The following is a 21071-nucleotide window of genomic DNA, read 5'->3' as shown; positions in this document are numbered from 1 at the left end:
CATAATCCTGCCTTTCCCTACCTCACTCAATAAAAATTATTGATGATCTGGATGAGGGGATGGAGTCCATCATCAGTGAATTTGCAGATGACAACAAGCTGGGGGCAGGAGCTGACCTGTTAGAGGGTAGGAGAGCTCTGCAGAGGAGAGACCTTTCCAGGCTGGACAGATGAGCAGAGTCCAACAGGATGGCATTCAACAAGTCCAAGTGCTGGGTGCTGCACTTTGGTCACAGCAACCCCATGCAGAGCTACAGGCTGGGGTCAGAGTGGCTGGAGAGCTCCCAAACAGAGAGGGACCTGGGGGTGTTGATTGACAGCTGTCTAAACATGAGCCAGCAGTGTGCCCAGGTGGCCAAGAAGGCCAATGGCATCCTGGCCTGCATCAGGAACAGTGTGGCCAGCAGGAGCAGGGAAGTCATTGTGCTCTGTGCTCAGCACTGGTTAGGCCACACCTTGAGTCCTGTGTCCAGTTCTGGGCCCCTCAGTTTAAGAAGGACATTGAGAGACTTGAAGGTGTCCAGAGAAGGGGAAGAAATCTGGGGAGGGGTCTGGAGCACAGCCCTGTGAGGAGAGGCTGAGGGAACTGGGGTTGCTTAGCCTGGAGAAGAGGAGGCTCAGGGGAGACCTTCTTGCTCTCTCCAACTCCCTGAAGGGAGGTTGTAGCCAGGTGGGGATTGGTCTCTTGTTGCAGGCACCCAGCACCAGAACAAGAGGACACAGTCTCAAGCTGTGCCAGGGGAGGTTTAGGCTGGAGGTGAGGAGAAAGCTCTTCACTGAGAGAGTCATTCGTCATTGGAATGTGCTGCCCAGGGAGGTGGTGAAGTCCCCATCCCTGGAGGTGTTCAAGAGGAGATTGGATGTGGCACTTGGAGCCATGGTTGAGTTGTCAGGAGGTGTTGGGTGACAGGTTGGACTTGATGATCTCTGAGGTCTCTTCCAACCTCATTGATTCTATAATTCTGTGACTCTCACATCACTCAGTTCCAAAAGATTTTATCCTTCACTCAGCATTAAAGTCCTTCCCTGGTCAGTGGATGTGAAGCAGGGATGCTGTGGCCGTGGGCTGGTGTAAAGAAGCTGATGGAGCTCTTGTTGTGGGACTAATGCTGCCTCATCACAAGGATCCTTTGGCTTTTGTTATTCTATACTTGCTCACCAAGTTGTGGCCTGCTGAGCTCCAAGTTGTGATATCCCCAGAGAGCAGGTCTGAGAGAGTTTGTTACTCCTCCTTTGCTAGGCAGTGCTTTGCATCCTCTGGCAGAGGCTGTCACCAGCAGCACACCTGGGTTTCTTTTTTGCTTTCTGGCACAATTTCCCCTGCCAGGGAGCTGTGAATGTATAACAATTTCAGGTGCAGACCCTGTGTGGCATGTACAGTGATGAGCAGAGGGCTGCAGCACCTCTGCTATGGAGACAGGAAGAAGGAACTGGGGCTGTTCAGCCTGGAGAGGAGAAGGCTCTGGGGAGACCTTAGAGCTGCTTTTCAGCATCTGAAGGGGACCTACAGGAAGGCTGGGGAGGGACTGTTCAGAAGGGCTGTGGGGATAGGATGAGAGGCAATGGTTTGAAACTGGAGCAGGGCAGAGTTAGGTTGGACACCAGGAGGAAGTTCTGCACAGTGAGAGTGGTGAAACACTGGAACAGGCTGCCCAGGGATGTGGGTGAGGTCCCGTCCCTGGAGACATTCAAGCTCAGACTGGATGTGGCCCTGTGCAGCCTGCTCTGGTTGGAGGTGTCCCTGCTGAGTGCAGGGGGGTTGGACAAGATGCCCTTTGAGGCTCCCTTCCAACCTGATTCAACCTGTGAATGATTTCTTCACCCTTTGTGTGGACAGCATCAGCAGAGGGCTGCTCTGCCTTTGTGCAGACTCGGAGCTTTCAGATGCATCTTTGCCACCATCCAGCTGGAGCAACGCTGAGTCTGTAGCTGGCTGGGGTGGCAAAGGGGTGCTCAGCAAGAGCTGATCGTGCCCTGCAGTGAACTGGGAGCAGTCACTTGAAGGCTGGCGGGGAAAACCAGGACTGGGTCTATATCAGAGCTTGGTTTTCCTTCCCCCACCCAAAGAACCACCCCCCAGAATAATATTCCTACTTTCACGACAATAACCAAACAACCTTCAGCTCTTTCCTTCCAAAGATCAGTTCTGTCTGGCAGGAGGCTGGGTGTATTTCTCTTCCTTTTGCACAGCATTTGATGCATTGATGAAACTTAGGTCTTTTTTTTGTTCTTCTGAAACACCATTAATTTTGATCACATCTGAGTGAGGCAAAGGGGCCTGGATCATTCCTTCCCCCCCCCCCCCCCCCCCCCATCCCTGTTTCCATCATGCAAGGATCAACTGTGTTTATTTTACTGGCAATATGAAGGCAATCATATGATTTTGAGTAAGTCTTCTGAGACTGTTTGCAAGTTGGGTTTGGTTTTTGTTTTGGTTCCCCCCCCCCCCCCCCCCACCTCCCCCCTTTTCTCTTCTGCATGTCTGCTTCCTCCCAGCTGGGGGCTGGCTGTTGTATGGAAAGGCCAACCACGTCACGGAAAAGCCCTGTCTCTGATCAGATGGGCTTAATATAAACCAGGTTTGCTGAGGGAATTAAAGAGGCAGCCCCAAAGCGAGAGGAGGATTTACTTCGGCAGAGCAGCTCAGCAGCGAGCCCCAGGGCAGCGCCGGCAGAGGACCTGACTGCCTGGAGGCGCCTGGCAGAAGTAAGGCAGCCCTGGTTCTCACTCAGGCTTTTACTGGTGGTGCGAAATGCAGCTGGGGGGTATCAATCCCAGCCTGAACTTGGAGTGTGGTGTGTGTTAGGGGCTCGTTTGGCTTTGTTTGGTGAAGGATGGAAACTCCTTCTGAGGGAAGCCTTCAAGTGTTGATCTTTGTGATGGTTTGGTGAGTGACTGTTTATTGCAGCTTGTGAGTTTCGGCTCTCTTGCTGGACTGAATCAGAGCTGGCTTTTCTCATCTAGACTATTACACTGCAAGGCAAGAAATGCACTTTGAAATGCTCCTGCAGTAAATGCTCCACCTTGTTTCTGGCAGGTGAATGTTTCCTCTTGCTTCTGAAGCAGCCTCGTGTGTGGTGCTTGGTTTCTAGTTTCAGTGCATTTCTTGCTGGCCAAGTTACTGCGGCTAGAGCTGTGTAGATGATCTCATTCTGCCCCCAGGTGCTGTGCATCACAGGACCCATTGCAGTCAGTTCAGCTAGAGTGCTCTTGCTCTGTATGTCTGTCCTAGGACCTGCTGTGCACTCACTGACAGAGGGTTTCAGACAGTTTTGTGCGGAGGAGCAGTGGTTTGTAGATGTTCTGATGCTTTGCTGGACTTTCCTGCTTGTTGAGGTTTGAGAGGGGCTGGGTGCCTTTTACAGGCAGTTATCCTGTTTGTGACTGTGGAGGAGAGAGCTGAGAACCATCAGAGATGGGGCACAAAGCAAAATGTCTAACTAGCTGTCACCTTAGGAGCTGGAATGCTCCAAAGGAGCTTTCCTAAAAATGGTAGCTGTTGGTCTGTGGGAATGACATCACTGTCTCCTGCCTCCAAGCAAGGCAAAACAGAGGTTGCTGGGGAAAATGTAACCAAGAGCCATGCTTGGGTAAGGAGAGTGAACCTCTCCTGCTGATTGGGCAGGCAATGAAGTTGTTGATTTAATAGCTGTGTGTATTTCTGAGCCGTTTCTCCCAGCGCTACCTCCTGTAGTGGCTGGAACCTGCACCTCCCCGGAGAAGCTGCTGGGCTTGAGTGTGTCCTGCCCTTGAGCACTGGGTAAAGCAGGCAGACTTTGCTAACCCAGCCCCAGACAAGACCCAAATCCACCCCAACACAGCAAGACTTGCTTGCATGGCTCTTTTGTCCTATCAGGCTGGTCTAAGGGTGCAGTGAGTGGTGCCTTACTGCCTTCCCAAAAGCTTGGCTCTCTTCTGCCCAGTAGCAAAGTGACAGGACAAGAGGAAATGGCCTCAAGGTGCACCAGGGGAGGTTGGGGTTGGATACTAGAGGAAACTTTGTCACTGCAAGTGTTCTCAGGCACCAGACCAGGCTCACCAAGGTTGAATCCCCATCCCTGGAGGTGTTGTAAATAGCTCAAAGCATTAGGATCTATTTGACTAAATGAATCCTGAAGGGAGGTTGTAGCCAGGTGGGGGTTGGTCTCTTCTCCCAGGCAACCAGCACCAGAACAAGAGGACACAGTCTCAAGTTGTGCCAGGGGCAAGTTTAAGCTTAATCTTAGAAAGAAGTTCTTCCCAGCAAGAGAGATTGGCCTTTGGAATGTGCTGCCCAGGGAGGTGGGTGGTTGACATCCCTGGAGGTGTTCAAGAAGAGACTGTATGAGGCACTTGGTGCCATGGTTTAGTTGGTTAGTTAGGGTTGGGTGATAGGTTGGACTTGATGATCTTGGAGGTCTCTTCCAACCTGGCTGATTCTGTGATTCTGTAATCCAGCCCTTTGCACAATGACTTGAAGCTTCTAAACCAGCCTGCCTCCTACAAGTCCCAGGAAAATGTCCTTCCACTGCTTTCTGAGTAGTTAGCTCCTCCGTGGCCCTCACTCTGCCACAACTTCCAGCCCAGGATTCATGGCTTGAGAGGCTTTCCAGGTTTTAATTTGCAGGAGTGGCAGCAAACCAAAAGCATCCATTTTGCTTGCAAATGCTGTCACTGCAGTGCACAACCTTTAGTCCTTTTCATTTCACCAGTTCTTCCTGCCAGGTATGTCCCCAGTCCTTGTGCACAGAGCCTGGGGAATGACAATGTCAGACTCCCACTGCTGGTTGTTACTCACTTTCTGCTATTCTCAGTGAGCAAGCTAGAGCTGGCATGCACAGAACTACTCTGCAGCTTTCAAACTGTGGCTTCTTCAGCACAAAGCTCACTTTGAGCTTTAATAGGAAAAAGTGGGTGAAGGAATTGTTGCTCCTCACTGCAAGGGAGACAGAGTTGCTGGAGCATGCCCAGAGAAGGGCAACAAAGCTGCTGAAGGGTCTAAAGAAAGCTGCTGAGGAGCAGCTGAGGGAGCTGGGGTGGTTTAGTCTGGAGAAGAGGAGGCTGAGGGGAGACCTTGTTGCTCTCTACAACTCTCTGAAAGGAGGTTGGAGTGAGGTAGGGGGTGGTCTCCTCTCTAGTATTAGGTGACAGAATGAGAGGAAACAGCCTGAAGTTGTGCCAGGGCAGGTTTAGGTTGGATATTAAGGAAAATATATTTCCTGAAGGAGGGGTCAGGTGTTGGAACAGGCTGCTCAGGGAGGTGGTGGTGTAGCTGTCCCTGGAGTGGTCATGGCACCTGGGGACATGGTTTAATGGCCATGGTGATCTTAGTCTGACAGCTGGCCTTGAGGGTCTTAGACATCTTTCCAGCTGAAATAACTCTGATTCTGTGAGTCAGCTCCCAGCTGAGACACTGGGACTGGCACTGCTGTTCACCACCAGTTATGCACAAAGGATGGGCAGCAGTGTCTGTAGGTACAGCAGTGATGCAGCTCCTCTATAGGACAGCTCTGGTGAGCATTGCCCCTTCCTCCTACTGAGGCACAGCAATGCTCTCCTCATGGCTGGGCTTTACCTAGCACAGCTGTGAGCTCCTAAAGGGTAAAGAATCATAGAATTGTCAGGGTTGGAAGGGACCTCAAGGCTCAGCCAGTTCCAACCCCCCTGCCATGGCCAGGCACCTCACACTACAGCAGCTTGCTCACAGCCACATCCAGCCTGGCTGCAAACACCTCCAGGCAGGAGGCTTCCACCACCTCCCTGGGCAACCTGTGCCAGGCTCTCACCAACCTCATGGGGAACAACTTCTTCCTCACATCCAAGCTCAATCTACCCATTTCTAGTTTTGTTCCATCCCCCCCAGTCCTATCACTCCCTGACACCCTCAAAAGTCCCTCCCCAGCTTTCTTGTAGCCCCCTGCAGATGCTGGAAGTCCACCAGAAGGTCTCCTTGGAGCCTTCTCCAGACCGAGCAACCCAAACTCTGTCTGTGCTCATAGCAGAGCAGCTCCAGCCCTCTGCTCATCCTCTTGGCCCTTCTCTGGTGAGAGGGTTTAGCACATGAGGATGGCATCATCCCCCTGGTTCACTAACTGGATATCTTTCCTTGTGTATCAGCAACTACAAAAGAGTGCAGAAGGTATCATTTATCTTTTTGTTGTATGCTAGACACCTCAGAAGGTCAGTGTGGTGGTCTTAAGCAATGCCTTTAAAACTTCAGCTGCAAGTTTTGAGCAGGAAAGTAGAGAATAGCAATAAATCACTGTTGGGTGTAACAAGGAAAACAGAAGGTTATGCTAAACAAATTCATGGGATAAATGCCTGGGATAAGAGAAGCTGTATCATAACAATTCTTCACACTGCACTTCCACTGAGTGGGTCTGGCTTAAAAGTTAATGCTGGGGGAGACTTCTACCCACCACAGTCAGGATGTGCTGTCTTGAAGCTCATAAGAGAGTCGTGGTGGGTTGAACATTCTCCCCCAAGGTTAAATTGCCAGCCCAGCTGGAAGCAAATGAAGCTGTATGTACAAGCAAAACTGCAATCTCCAGTGCAATGCAATGAATATGTACAAAATATACAGGATTGACAATATTTACAGGCCTTTACAATTTATCAACAGCACAAGAACCCCCCTGGCCAAAAACCAGGGGTGCTAATAGCTTCCCCTTCCCTCTATCCCCCTGGACACAAAGGGACAGGAGAACGAGCAGAGAAATGTTTGTTAGCCTTAGCCAGAACAAAGCAACACAGCCAAGGGCAGCAAAGAGCCAGCAGAAGCACCACCCAGAGTGAGGAAGCAGTAACAAGTGAGCTTGCAGATCTATGCTTTCTGTCTGTGACCTCCCTGGTGTTTAGAACTTATCATTGTTGTCCTTGTTACACCCAACGGGGATTTAGTTACATACTAGAACCATAGAATCAATAAGTTTGGAAAAGACCTCAGAGATCATCAAGTCCAGCCTGTCACCCAACACCTCCTGACTACTAAACCATGGCTCCAAGTGCCACATCCAATCCACTCTTGAACACCTCCAGGGATGGTGACTCCACCACCTCCCTGGGCAGCACATTCCAATGGCCAATCTCTCTTGCTGGGAAGAATTTTCTCCTCACCTCCAGCCTAAACCTCTCCTGGCACAGCTTGAGACTGTGTCCTCTTGTTCTGGTGCTGGGTGCCTGGGAGAAGAGACCAACCCCCACCTGGCTACAACCTCCCTTCAGGTAGTTGTGGGGAGCAATAAGGCCTCCCCTGAGCCTCTTCTTCTCCAGACTAAGCAACCCCAGCTCCCTCAGCCTCTCCTCACAGGGCTGTGCTCATTGCTCTACCATTTTCTGTTCAGGACCTGTGGAGAATTTGCTAGGCATAGCCTGAAACCACCACAATGTGTCCATGCAATTCTAAATGTGAGCTCATGTGCCCCCTTCCAAGCAGGCTGAAGCACAATGACCCTCAACAACGTTACCATGCGTCGCACCCACACCAGCCTGCAGCAGCACCAGCAGCAGCGATGGAGCATCCCTGCTGACGGGAAGAACCTGCTGCTCCAGAAAGACTCCAACGAGTACAACCCCCAGAAAAGGTACACCATCAGTCCTGAGGAGTTCTACAGGAAGAGCTGGTCCTCTGAGTCTTCTGACTCGGTCATCTCCTCGGAGTCTGGCAGCAGCTGCTACCGGGTGGTGCTGATCGGGGAGCAGGGCGTGGGCAAGTCCTCGCTGGCCAACATCTTCGCAGGGGTGCACGACAGCATCGACAGCGACTGCGAGGTGCTGGGAGGTAGGTTCTTGTCTCCTGTGGAGTGTCTGTGTCTGCTTCCAGATCAGCTCTGCCAGAAGCAACTGGCCCAGAGGATCAGAGAGGATATGTAATAGAAATTCATAGAATCATTGGAAGGCACCTCAAGGCTCAGCCAGTTCCAACCCCCCTGCCATGGCCAGGGACACCTCACACTACAGCAGCTTGCTCACAGCCACAGCCAGCCTGGCTCCAAACACCTCCAGGCAGGAGGCTTCCACCACCTCCCTGGGCAACCTGTGCCAGGCTCTCACCACCCTCATGGGAAACAACTTCTTCCTAACATCCAATCTCAATCTACCCATTTCTAGTTTTGCTCCATTCCCCCCAGTCCTATCACTCCCTGACACCCTCAAAAGTCCCTCCCCAGCTTTCTTGTAGCCCCCTGCAGATACTGGAAGGCCACAATGAGGTCTCCTCAGAGCCTTCTCTTCTCCAGCCTGCACAGCCCCAACTCTCTCAGCCTGTCTCCATAGCAGAGCAGCTCCAGCCCTCTGCTCATCCTCATGGCCCTTCTCTGGACACCTTCCAGCACCTCCAGATCCTTCCTGTGCTAGGGGCTCCAGAACTGGACACAGAGCTCCAGGTGGGGTCTCACTAGATTGGAGTAGGAGGGGATGAATCACCTCCCTTGACCTGCTGGCCATGCTTCTCTTGATGCAGCCCAGGATATGTGTGGGTCTGGTAAGCCCAAACTGGTTCAGTTTGTATGTCTGCCCATGGTAGGGAGGTTGGAGTAGTTGATCTCCAAGGTGTGCCTTCCAAGCTATGTTCTCTCTTAGGAAAACAGGAGAGCAAACATCAGATGAGTAAGGTACTGGCCATCAATGATTGGGAGCATCTGAAAGAGAACAATTTCAGATTCCCATGGTTTTTTAATCCCAAGATACCTGTTGGAAGCTGCCTCATTCCTGGCTGTGCTGATGCTACCCACGAGGCTGCTTCAGCTTTGCAGGCTAGTTCCACACTGCAGTCACCAGTGTCTCCCATGAGTCTGGCTCCAGCACTCTGTGGGGGGAGACAAAACAAATGAAGGTCCCCATGGCTGACTCCAGCACTCTGTGGGGGAGGGAAAACAACTGAAGATTCTCGTAGAAGGATGAACTGCTTTGAAATAGGATGGAAAGAAAAGTAGAAAAGGTGCTACTGAGTCCTTCAGTCACCTCCAAAACAGCTGCCGTCAGAAGTCATCTCAGCCATTCTGTTGTCTCAGCATAGACCTTTGGGAGTCTCCTCCTCACTTCATGCTGCTTGCACAGCACCAGCAAGAAGAATCCCTTGGATTCTTCCAAGGGAAAACCAGATCAAGGTCCTTCAGCACTTCAGGGTCCTTCCTGTTGCTGAAACAGGGGTTAAAAGCAGACACAAAGTGCAGGGTTTTCTTTGATGCTTCCCCTTTGCTATCCTCCTCTGCTTTCTTTAGGACTGCAAAGTGTTCTTTAATCCCAGAGAGCAGATCAGGCAGAAGGTGAAGGTGTGGCACCAGTTCTTGAGCTGCAAGATATTGCTGTAGAAGGGTTGTAGAACACAGAATACAGAATTAACCAGGTTGGAAGAGACCTTCAAGATCGAGTCCAACCTACCAGCACCATCTAATCAACTAAACCATGGCACCAAGTGCCTCAGCCAGGCTCTTCCTAAACACCTCCAGTGATGGTGACTCCACCACCTCCCTGGGCAGCACATTCTAATGGCCAGTCTCTCCTTATGGGAAGAATTTCTTCCTAACATCCAGCCTGAACCTCCCCTGGCACAGGGGAGGTTGCACTACTCCAGAAACCTCTTGTGTCTGTAAGGACACAGACGCTGTCACCTCTGGGGCATGCACACCTTGCTGGCTGCTTTTGATCATCAGTGTGCAGGAATTCCCTCATCTCTCCCACATCCCTTCCCTCTCCTGCCTCTCCTCCCTCAGTGCAATGATGTCAGTGTCAGCACAGAGTGTTTCTGGGCTTCTCTTCCCGCTTTCAGTGGAGCAAGGGGAAGCCAGCTTTTGCTGTCTTTAACTCTCTGGTTAGGAGAGGCCTTCTCCAGGATTCAATGTAGCCCAGCATCAGGAAGCTTGGACCCATATTTTCCTTGCCTGCTGTCACAGACTGGAAGCACAGACACTTGTGCCTTTGAGGGGTCTAAAGTTCCCCACAATGAAGTCACTCTGATTCATTGCTCTGGTGTCCTTTGCCCGCAGCTTCCACCATGGGCTTTTCCCAGAGTCCCACCAGCTCCTCAGGCTGAGTATCTGATGAAAGTTTTCCTGGTGATACATGAGGGAACTAGAGCAGGATCCTTGGGCAAGCAGTCAGAAAATGCAGCTGACTTGCTTTGCAAGCCCCTGCCAGACAGCTTTCTTCTTTTCTTTCCTTGGCTCTCCCAGGGCTATTGCTTGGAACAAAGCAGCAGCAGATCTTCAGTTCTGCTGAGGTATTGGAAAACTTGCTGCTGTTATTCCTCCTTTTGTTTAGTGTCAGCTTGGAAATGAGCAGGAGATTAAGTGCTCACTTCCAGTGGGATTTATAACCCATGGAAGTTCCTTGGGGTTGACCAAGGTGCAGAGCAGTGCTCAATATCAGCCTTTGGGCATGGTATTCTCAAGGAGTGTGATGGCACATTTGTAACTGAGAATGGCTCAGGTTGGAAGGCACCTCAGAGATCATTTACTCCAACCCCCCTGCCACAGGCAGGGACACCTCTCAACTTCACTTGGCTGCTCAAGGCCCCATCCAATCTGGCCTTAAACACCTCCAGGGAGGAGGCAGCCACAGCCTCCCTGGGCAGCCTATTCCAGACTCTCACCACCCTCACACTGAAGAACTTCTTCCTCAGCTCCAGTCTCACCCTGCTCTCCCTCAGCTTCAAACCATTCCCCCTTGTCCTATCTCTAGACACCCTCATGGAAAGTCCCTTTTCAGAGGAGGAGACCTCTGGATGCTGTCCTCTGCTGTGTGTGGAGCTTGTTCCCACACATGCTTGGCCAGCTGAAGAAGCTGTTCTCCCAAGTTTAGCTTTGCAAACTGGGAATTTTATTGCATGACAGGATGGCTTCAGGGGAGCCAAATCACAGAGGGAATACAGCTGCTCTTTTGGACAGGCTTTGCTACTGCCTGTGTGATCAAGATGATGACCAGAGGGGTTGTGCTGTTGGGTCTGCAAGGAGAGCCTGTCCTATGGATTAGCTCTCTTTTAAACCTCACCATTTGAAGTTGTTTCGAGCCTGGGCTCCTTCTGGTTTTATTTTGAATGTGGACTATTTTGGGCTCATTCTTTCACATGAATGTGGATGCCTGGCTCCAAGGAAAGGCTCTAATTACAATTCAGGGGAAAGTTCACTCCATCAATGCCTAGCAGAAGTTTTATGGGGCAATGGTTAAGACACAGCTCTACCTTAAAGGGTGGGTGGGACAGATCCACTGAACACTGCAGTGAGAGAGGTGGTAGGATTGTAGACCAGGTGTTGCCTGATCTAGTGGAAGGTCTCTCTGCCTGTGGCAGGGGATTGGAACTACATGGTCTTCGAGGTCCCTTCCAACCTTAAACAAATCAATGAATCAGAAGACCTAAGGCTGGCATCTTCCACTGACCAGCCATGCAAGACTAGGGATGGGTCCAAACCCTTTGTCATTGATCCAAATGTCCCCAGGTGTGCCTGAGGGAGCTGGGGTTGCTTAGCCTGGAGAAGAGGAGGCTCAGGGGAGACCTTCTTGCTCTCTCCAACTCCCTGAAGGGAGGTTGTAGCCAGGTGGGGGTTGGTCTCTTCTCTCAGGCACCCAGCACCAGAACAAGAGGACACAGTCTCAAGCTGCACCATGGGAGGTTTAGGCTGGAGGTGAGGAGAAAGTTCTCCCCAGCAAGAGAGATTGGCCTTTGGGATGTGCTGCCCAGGGAGGTGGTGGAGTCACCATCACTGGGGGTGCTCAAGAGGGGATTGGATGTGGCACTTGGAGCCATGGTTTAGTTGCCAGGAGGTTTTGGGTGACAGGTTGGACTTGATGATCTCTGAGGTCTTTTCCAACCTTATTGATTCTATGTAAAACAAGGATAAGTGTCTGAATCAGGTCCAGGCTGAGAATTCACAGCAAGGGTTGACTGAAATAAGGGGGCACAGGCAGCTGAGATGTGAGCAGCACTCTGTCACAGGGTGTTTCTAATCTGGGTATGATGATAGGTTTTTTGGTGGCCGCAGTACAAAACAAGCAAACTCCTGCGGTTTGATTCCTTTGCTTTTTGACATCAAAGGTAAAGTGGGAAACCATCAAATGGGAGAGAACTAGGACATAGCAGAGCCTCAGTCTGCCTAAAAGTCATCAGCTCTTGTCTGGCCTGGCTGCTCAGCAGGCTGGTGGCTGCGCTGCTGGCGGCAGCAGTGACTGCTCACCCGTGAACTGTCCCTGCTAGAGCGAAAGCAAATATTTTCCATTACTCAGCCTCGCTGGACTCTGCTGCTCCCATGGGGCAAATGTTCAGCCTTTGCTTATTTCTTCCACTGCTTCTAGGGGTTGTTTGTTTTGTTGGTTTTGTGGAATAGAATAGAATTAACCAGGTTGGAAAAAAACTTCGAGATCATTGAGTCCAACCTATCACCTAGTACCATCTGATCAACTAAACCATGGCACCAAGTGCCTCATCCAGTCTCCTCTTAAACACCTCCAGGGATGGGGACTCCACCACCTCCCTGGGCAGCACATTCCAAAGGCCAATCACTCTGTCTATGAAGAACTTCTTCCTAACATCCAGCCGAAACCTCCCCTGGCACAGCTTGAGACTGTGTCCTCTTGTTCTGGTGCTGGTTGCCTGGGAGAAGAGACCAACCCCTTCCTGGCTACAACTTCCCTTGTAGAGAGCAGGAAGGTCTCCCCTGAGCCTCCTCTTCTCCAGGCTGGTTGGTTGGGTGTTTGTTTGGTTGTGTGTTTTGTTTCCCCCTCTTCCTTCTCCTCTTCCACATGTGATAAAGAGAACATCAGCCAAAACAATGAATGTTTTGTTTGCTGATCTTTCAGCCTCCTTCATACATCATGGAACGTAAGGCAACCAGTAATGAGGAGAGGGCAGGTTCAGTGCTGATGGACATGAGGAAAGAACTGAATGTGAGCCAGCATGAACCTAGGCTCAATAATGTTAACTCTGGATAAGTGATCCCTATTCAGCTACTGTGGCTTCTGTAGTGTGCCTCATGCCACATTGCATGGGGTTGGAAGGGACCCTTAAATGTTGTCTTGCCCCTGCAGTCAGCAGGGACACCTCCAAGTAGATGAGGCTGCCCAGGGCAATATTTCACCAACCTTTCTTCCTTGCTTTCCAGAAGACACATATGAAAGGACCTTGCTGGTGGATGGGGAAGGTGCAAGCATCATCCTGCTCGACATGTGGGACAACAAGGTACTTTCATTTGGTTTGGTCAGAGGCTGAAAGAGAAGTGCACGTGAGGGATTCTTCATATCAAAACTTAGATCTAGTTTGGAAAGCCAAGTAGGTGCTTTCCATGCTTCAGCATCAGAGGAAAGATTTACTACCAAGCCAAGCATGCCTAAGGGCTCTGCAGGGTGAGCCTGAGAGGCTCAAGCCTTCTTGGTTTGGTTTTTATAAGAATAAAACAAAACATTGAAGCAATTTTCCAGACCACTGTCATCCCAGTCTGAAGCCTTGCAGTGAATGGTTTGGGGCAAGCTTCAGCCTCCTTTGTGGTGAAGCAGTCATAGCATCACTGCATTGGAATTGCTTTCAGTACAGCTCTGATTTGAGCTGTACCCATTACAGTTGCAGCAGGAATGCGTTTGGATTGCCCTAGTCTTGTACTTTCCAAGCAAAACCTGGGCCGAGCCTGACGATGCCTGACCGTTTCTCTTCAACAGCGCGAGGGGGAATGGATTCGAGACCACTGCATGCAGGTGGGAGATGCCTACCTGATTGTTTACTCCATCACAGACAGAGCAAGCTTTGAGAAGGCCTCTGAGCTCAGAATACAGCTCCGCAGGGCACGCCAGAAGGAAGACATCCCCATCATCCTGGTTGGCAACAAAAGCGACCTCGTCAGGTGCCGGGAAGTCTCGGTGGCAGGTAAGGAAAAGGGTGGGGATAATGCTCATGTAAAGGTGAAGAGTTGTCGACCAGCTTTTGAAAGACATTCACAGAGAATGCATAGAAAGACATTCATAGCTTTTGAAAGACAATCAGAGATTGCATTGGGCTGGTAGGGAGCCTCAAAGGGCATCTTGCCCAACCCCCCTGTGCTCAGCAGGGAAACCTCCAACTACAGCAGGTGGCACAGGGCCACATCCAGTCTGAGCTTGAATGTCTCCAGGGATGGGGCCTCAACCACATCCCTGGGCAGCCTGTTCCAGTGTTTCACCACTCTCACTGTGCAGAACTTCCTCCTGGTGTCCAGCCTGAATCTGCCCTGCTGCAGTTTCAAACCAATGCCTCTCATCCTATCATCACAGGGCCTTCTGAAAACAATCCCTCCCCAGCCTGCCTGTAGATCCCTTCCAGGTATAAGAAATGCAGAGCTCTGGCTCAGGAAGCTTGCTGTGAGCAGGACCGGGCAATAAAAGAGCAACAGAACAATAGAGGACTGAAACAGAACGCAGGGGACTGGGAGGGCTCTGCCAGATCCTTAACACTCCCCTGCCAACAGAGTTATAAGCCAGATAATCCCTTTCTTAGAGTTATTAACTACCAGTATAAAAGCAGCTGAATGTCTTCCCTTCTAGCTCCCAGTGTGAGACTGCAGCAGTAGGTGATTTCTCTGGGAGCTGGAAGCCCTTTGGGTTTCCAATACATGTTTATGCCAAGCAAGTTTAGCCCCCTTCATTCTGCTGTAAGAGATTATCTCTGGTTTATAACCAGTTCTCTGTCCTCCCTGATGGGTGGAAATTCCCTCTCACCCTTTGTTTTGCTAGCCTGGGCTGGGACCATGCAGCCTTTCAGGGGAGGTCTCCTTGTTGCCTTGCTTTGGGGTGCTGGAAAAGCCCTTCCTCTGCTGCACACAAATGAGTAACCACTAAGTCCAACAGATAGAGAGACACCTGCTGGGCAAGCTTCTGCTGGCTTTCAAGGTCTGCAGTCAGTAAAATCTCTTCTTGGAGAGTCTTCCCTGAGACTTAGGTGCCACAACATAACACCCAGCAGAGCATTAGATTATCTCATCTAGACCCATCAGAAACACAGCTTCCTCTGCTCAGCATTTTCTCCTCCCTGTAGCTGTTCCATTCTCCTATTTCTCACTAATCAAGATTGTTTATTTTTTCCCTTTGCTTCCTCTGGCCTGTGTCACAGTTGCCCCAAGTGAAGAGTTGGAATCAAAGTAGATCATCAGGATGGCATCCCCAGGGATGTCTGTTTGCCTTCAAATGCCCCTCTCCCCCATTGGACAAGTCTTTTGGAGGGATGGCAGGCTCATTCACATCACTTTAGTCATCCTGCTGATGAATTCACAGCAGGCCAGAAGTTATTGGTTTGAGTCAAACTGCTGGCAGGCTTGGCTTAGGCTCCTGCAACTAAGGATAAGAAGTACGATTTCAGATGTGCCTCTTAAGCCATAGGCATAGTTTTGCCTTTCTTTAAGGGACTGTACATGTGCCTGTTCACATCCAAGCTGCTCCTGTCCCAGGACTTTTATACCCATGGCCCATCGAGGAGGACTGGACCCTGCCTGCTGTGCTGTGCCTGTGTGGTTGGAGGGTGCTGTCACAGGCTCACAGGATGTTAGGGCTTGGAAAGGACCTCTGGACATCATTGAGTCCAAACCCCCTGCCACAGCAGGACCATAGAATCCTGTGCAGGTCACACAGGAACACATCCAGACAGGGCTGGAAAGGCTCCAGAGAAGGAGCCAACCTCTCTGGGCAGCCTGTTCCAGTGCTCTGTGACCCTCACAGTGAAGAAGTTCCTCCTCATGGTGAGGTGGAGCCTGCTGTGCTGTTGTTTCTATCCATTGCCCCTTGTCCTATCCCAGGGTGCAACCGAGCAGAGCCTGTCCCCTCCCGCTCAGCCCTCAGATATTGATAGACATTGATCAGATCCCCTCTCACTCTTTTCCTCTCCAGACTAAACAGCCCCAGGGCTCTCAGCCTCTTATCAGGCAGTGCTGCAGTCCCTTCAGCATCCCTTGGACTCTCTCCAGCAGATCTCTGTCCCTCCTGAACTGGGGAGCCCAGAACTGGATGCAATATCCCAGGCGAGGTCTCACCAGGGCAGAGTAGAGGGGGAGGAGAACCTCCCTGGATCTGCTGGACACACTGTCATCACCTTTCAATGTGACTTGAGGGAGCCTGCCCACCTCACCAAGTGGTTTTTGAGTCATGGCTGACCTCAGCTCTTGGTGGCTTGGTGCAAGGCAGCCAGCCCCACCCCACATCCTTCACCCTTCACTGATAATGGTGAGGACTGAGCTTTTCCCAGAGGGGATTCACCCTCCCCTTGCTGACACAGAGCAGATGAATCATGGGCTCAGCAGGCAGCCTTGGCTGATTAAAGACTTACTCCTCTTCTATATTAGGCTTGAGGAATTCCTTGGGTGGCTCCAGCTCTACAACACGTGGCAGCCCCCTGGCTGCTCTGCCTACCCCCTTGCGGTGGTTTGGCCCTGGCCTAGGGGCCAGAAGCCCATCGAAGCTGCTCTATCACTCCCCTTCTTAAATGGACAGGGGAGAGGGCCTTTAATTAGATAGAAGCAATTTACCAACAGCAATAAGCAAAGGCAATTGGCCATGTGGAAGCAAAAGCAGAGAGAGAGAGAGATATGTTAGTCTCTACTGCCCACCAGCAGGACGTGGTTGGTCTCAGGGCTCTCTAAGCTTGGTGGTTCCTTAGGAGGACAGATGCCGTGGACCAATTCCCCCACTTCATCCTTTCACTTGCTTCACTTTAGTGGAACAAAACTAGAAATGGGCAGTTTGAGATTGGATGTTAGGAAGAAGTTGTTCCCCATGAGGGTGGTGAGAGACTGGCACAGGTTGCCCAGGGAGGTGGTGGAAGCCTCCTGCCTGGAGGTGTTTGCAGCCAGGCTGGCTGTGGCTGTGAGCAAGCTGCTGTAGTGTGAGGTGTCCCTGGCCATGGCAGGGGGGTTGGAACTGGCTGAGCCTTGAGGTCCCTTCCAACCCTGACAATTCTATGATTCATTCTTTTATCTGAGCTGACCTCCTATGGCATAGAATAGCCTTTGGCTAGGCTGGGTCAGCTGTGTCCCGTCCAAAGATCTTGCCCACCCCTCAGTGTAGTCTTGGGGCAGGGAAATGCTGAAAAGACACAGCCTGGATACTTAGTCAACAGTAGACAAAACACTGCTATCAACTACTGCTGCAACAGACAGTACTAGAAGGGTGCTGTGAGGAGAATTAATCCTGAGATGCATTAAGAGGAATGTGTCCAGCACATTGAAGGAAGCTCTTCTCTTCTATACTGCCCTGGTGAGACCTCACTTGGAGTATTGCATCCAGCTCTGGGCTCCCAAGTTCAAGAGGGACAGGGATCTGCTGGAGAGAGTCCAAGGGAGAGCAACCAGGATGATTAAGGGACTGGAGCACTGATAAAGTGAGGCTGAGAGCCCTGGGGCTGTTTAGTCTGGAGAGGAAAAGAGTGAGAGGGGATCTGATCAATGTCTATCAATATCTGAGGGCTGAGTGTTGAGAGGGAGGGCACAGGCTCTGCTCAGTTGCACCTTGGGATAGGACAAGGAGCAATAGATATAAACTCCAGCACAGGAGGTTGCACCTCAGCATGAGGAGGAACTTCTTCACTGTGAGGGTTGCAGAGCCCTGGAGCAGGCTGCCCAGAGAGGTTGTGGAGTCTCCTTCTCTGGAGACTTTCAAGACCTGTCTGGATGTGTTCCTGTGTGACCTGTGCTGGATTCTATGCTCCTGCTCTGGCAGGGGGGTTGGACTCGATGACCTTCAAAGGTCCCTTCTGACCTCCAAGATCTTCTAATCCTCTGAACTCCACCTCAGCCAAACCCAATGCACCCCTGCTTGTGCCTCCTGCTCACCTCTCCACCTTGCCACCTTGCAGAGGGCCGAGCCTGCGCCGTGGTGTTCGACTGCAAGTTCATCGAGACGTCGGCGGCGGTGCAGCACAACGTGCGGGAGCTGTTCGAGGGCATCGTGCGGCAGCTGCGGCTGCGCCGCGACAGCAAGGAGAAGAACGAGAAGCGCCTGGCCTACCAGAAGCGGAGAGAGAGCATCCCCAAGAAAGCCAGGAGGTTCTGGGGCAAGATTGTGGCCAAGAACAACAAGAACATGGCCTTCAAACTCAAGTCCAAGTCTTGCCATGACTTATCTGTGCTTTAAGGGACGCCGCACCCCGCCGGGGCTCGTGGCGTTCCGTGGACGTTGCCTAACGGTGCGGTGGAACGATCAATCATCAATCTATATTAGATTGGGCTATCCAAGTGACTTAGGGTCACAGCTGTGATTGTGATGGGAAGTGCTGGCATTAAGAACAGCACAGTGCTTGGAAACCTCTCTCCTGATTTCTTGTATTTTATTACTTTCTTTGTTTGTTGGTAGTTTCCAATGTACAGGACCAGAATGACCCAAAGTTATGGTGGGAAGTGTTCTGGAGTATACCTTTCCTTTATTCCCCCTCTCACCTTCAGACCATGGTGCAAGAACACCAAACCAGTCGTGACTGGGGAAGTCCATCTTTGATCTTTGCTCTTGTTGTGATCAGACCATGGTGCAAGAACAGCAAACCAGTCGTGACTGGGGAAGTCCCCCTTTGCTCTTGCTTCTTCTTGTGATCAGACCATGGTTCAAGAGCCCCAAACCAGTCATGACTTAGGAAGTCCATCTTTGATCTTTGCTCTTGTTGTGATCAGACCATGGTTCAAGAGCCCCAAACCAGTCATGACTTGGGAAGTCCATCTTTGATCTTTGCTCTTGTTGTGATCAGACCATGGTGCAAGAGCCCCAAACCAGTCATTACTTGGGAAGTCCACCTTTGATCTTGCTTCTTGTTATGATAAGACCATAATGCAAGAACCTCAAACCAGTCATGACTTGGGAAGTCCACCTTTGCTCCTGCTTCTTGTTGTGATCAGACCATGGTGCAAGAACCTAATAGTGCAAGAACCTCAAACCAGTCATTACTTGGGATGTCCACCTTTGCCCTTGCTTCTTATGATCAGACCATGGTGCAAGAATCTAATAGTGCAAGAACCACAAACCAGTCATGACTTAGGAAGTCCGTCTTTGCTCTTGCTTCCTGTTATGATAATTCCTTCTTTTGTTTAAGGAAAAGAAGCCCCAAAGCTGTGTGAAAGGTTGCTGAAGTGAGTGGAGATTAGGCCTTTGCCAGCTGGATGCTCAGGCTTGAGCACCCACAGCTGAAAAACTGAATCTGCATTTGTGTAGGATAGGCACCCAAACAGCTCAAGGCTTTGGTTTCAGGAGTTTAGACAGCTCTGAAAGGAAAAATCCTACAAGCCATCAAATTTTCCTCTCCTTTTCCTGTTGTGGGACTGTTGACAAATCACAGGGAAGCAAAAACAGACATGCAAGTTGGGTCCAAGTTGACCAAGTGCAGGCTGCCAAACCTTTATAAATCACCTGAGCTTTTTTATTGAGGAACCACATGGACTCCTTGTAGCCAGCCTTGGCCTCTCTCTGTGCCAGAGCTCTGCTGTATTTATTGTTGTGCACAAGAACCAACAAGCATTTTAATGGGGAGGGGGAAATGTATTTATTACCAAGTTTCTTAAAAGAAGAAGGTTAATTTTATTACTGTTTTCTATCTGAGATCTCTTTGTTGTTGTTGTTGTTGTTTTTCAGATATGGAAGTTTTTACTTACATGCATTGTAATAAAATTAATAAAACCTGTGACTGCCTTCAAGCCTACCTGGGAAATCCTTAAGAATTCTGATTTTTTCAAGTTGAGGAAATATTTTGCGTGCTGGGCAAGATTGCTCTGTGACACAAAGTCTTAGAGTAAGGGAAGGGGGTGGGGTGGGGTGGGGTGGGAGGGACCCTAAAGATCATCCAGTTCCAACCCCACTGCCATGGGCAGGGACACCTCCCACCAGCCCAGGTTGCTCAAGGCCACATCCAACCTGGCCTTGAACACCTCCAGGGAAGGGACATCCACTGCCTCCCTGGGCAGTCTGTGCCACTGTCTCACCACCCTCACTCTAAAGAATTTCTTCCTAATCTCTAGTCTGAATCTGGCCTCCTCAGGCTTCAACCCATTGCCCCATGTCCTGTCACCACAGCCCTTGTAAAAAATCCCTTTCTGGCTTTCTTGTAGCCCCCTTCAGGCACTGGAATGCTTCTCTAAGGTCTCCCTCTTCGCCAGGCTAGGCAGCCCCAAATCTCTCAGCCTGTCCCCATAGAGAGGGATCTCCACCCTCTGATCATCTTTATGACCTCCTCTGGACCCACTCCAGCAGTTCCATCTATCATGGTATCACCAAGGTTGGAAGAGACCTCAAAGATCATTGAGTCCAACCTGTCACCACAGACCTCATGACTAAACCATGGCACCAAGTGCCACATCCAATCCCCTCTTGAGCACCTCCAGGGATGGGGACTCCACCACCTCCCTGGGCAGCACATTACAATGGTGAACGACTCTCTCAGTGAAGAACTTTCTCCTCACCTCCTTACATCCCTGACCACAGGCTACTTGGCAGCCTAGGATCACAAAGCAACAACTACCCATGACCCCAAAGCTCTGTGCAGGGTATCCCCCATGTGAAAATGGGGCTGTGGTAATAGAGATAAAAAGCAATCATTTGCTAAAAGGGTATTTGGCCATGAGTTAGACAACACTTTAGGAACGTCTGTGAGTACTCTGACTCCAGCTTTGGAGAAGTGAAAGGCTACATTCAGGAACAGGATGCATGGTGTGTCCTAATCCTCAGTTCCTGTTGACCATAATTGTGTCATTTTACTCCTGACTCTGCTGGTGTTCTTTGGTGGGCATGCTGCAGAGCTCAGGGTAGAGGTGGAGTCATTGCATTTTGGCCATAGATGGCTCAGGAAAGCCAGATCTCCAGCCTGGAAGCCCATCTCTCTTGATTATGAGGATGACAGAATGCCACAGCAATAAGGTGAGAGTTGGGTTTCCTGTCATGGGCTGCACAGTTTCCATGCACCAAATGCTCTGGAAAGGAGGGAGCTTGTTGAGCCTCTGCTGAGGGGGTGGCTTTAAACTCTTCTTTAGGGGTTAAACACCGTGTTGCAGGGGGACTCAGTGAATGTTTAGTAATCAGATAGAATAGGAAATAGAATAAACCAGGTTGGAAGAGACCTTCAAGATCATCTTCAACCCATCAACCAATCCAACCCACTTAAACAACTAACCCATG

The 21071-nt window shown here is 50.7% G+C and overlaps 1 protein-coding gene across 3 annotated transcripts; it reads left to right on the top strand.

Annotated features, from left to right (window-relative positions):
• The first annotated feature begins 2600 nt into the window (after window positions 1-2600).
• Window positions 2601-19602, top strand: GEM (GTP binding protein overexpressed in skeletal muscle). 3 transcript variants are annotated; one of them, XM_068164296.1, is made up of 5 exons: window positions 2601-2705; window positions 7414-7758; window positions 13073-13149; window positions 13623-13827; window positions 17776-19602. In XM_068164296.1, exons 2-5 carry the CDS (start codon window positions 7425-7427, stop codon window positions 18051-18053), a joined length of 894 nt encoding a protein of 297 aa, XP_068020397.1. In that variant the 5' UTR covers window positions 2601-2705; window positions 7414-7424; the 3' UTR covers window positions 18054-19602. The 3 variants fall into 3 exon arrangements, with proteins under 3 accessions (XP_068020397.1, XP_068020399.1, XP_068020400.1); XM_068164298.1 differs by having other exon boundaries at window positions 7411-7758; XM_068164299.1 differs by lacking the exon at window positions 2601-2705 and adding an exon at window positions 2712-2886.
• Window positions 19603-21071: the final 1469 nt, after the last annotated feature.

This window comes from Melanerpes formicivorus, unplaced genomic scaffold (genome assembly GCF_026170545.1).
Source record: "Melanerpes formicivorus ecotype bairdi unplaced genomic scaffold, bMelFor1.0.p_v2 SCAF_79, whole genome shotgun sequence".
NCBI classification, from domain to species: domain Eukaryota; kingdom Metazoa; phylum Chordata; class Aves; order Piciformes; family Picidae; genus Melanerpes; species Melanerpes formicivorus.
The sequence above is the reverse complement of the archived record's forward strand: the minus strand, read 5'-3'. Positions and strand labels throughout refer to the sequence as shown.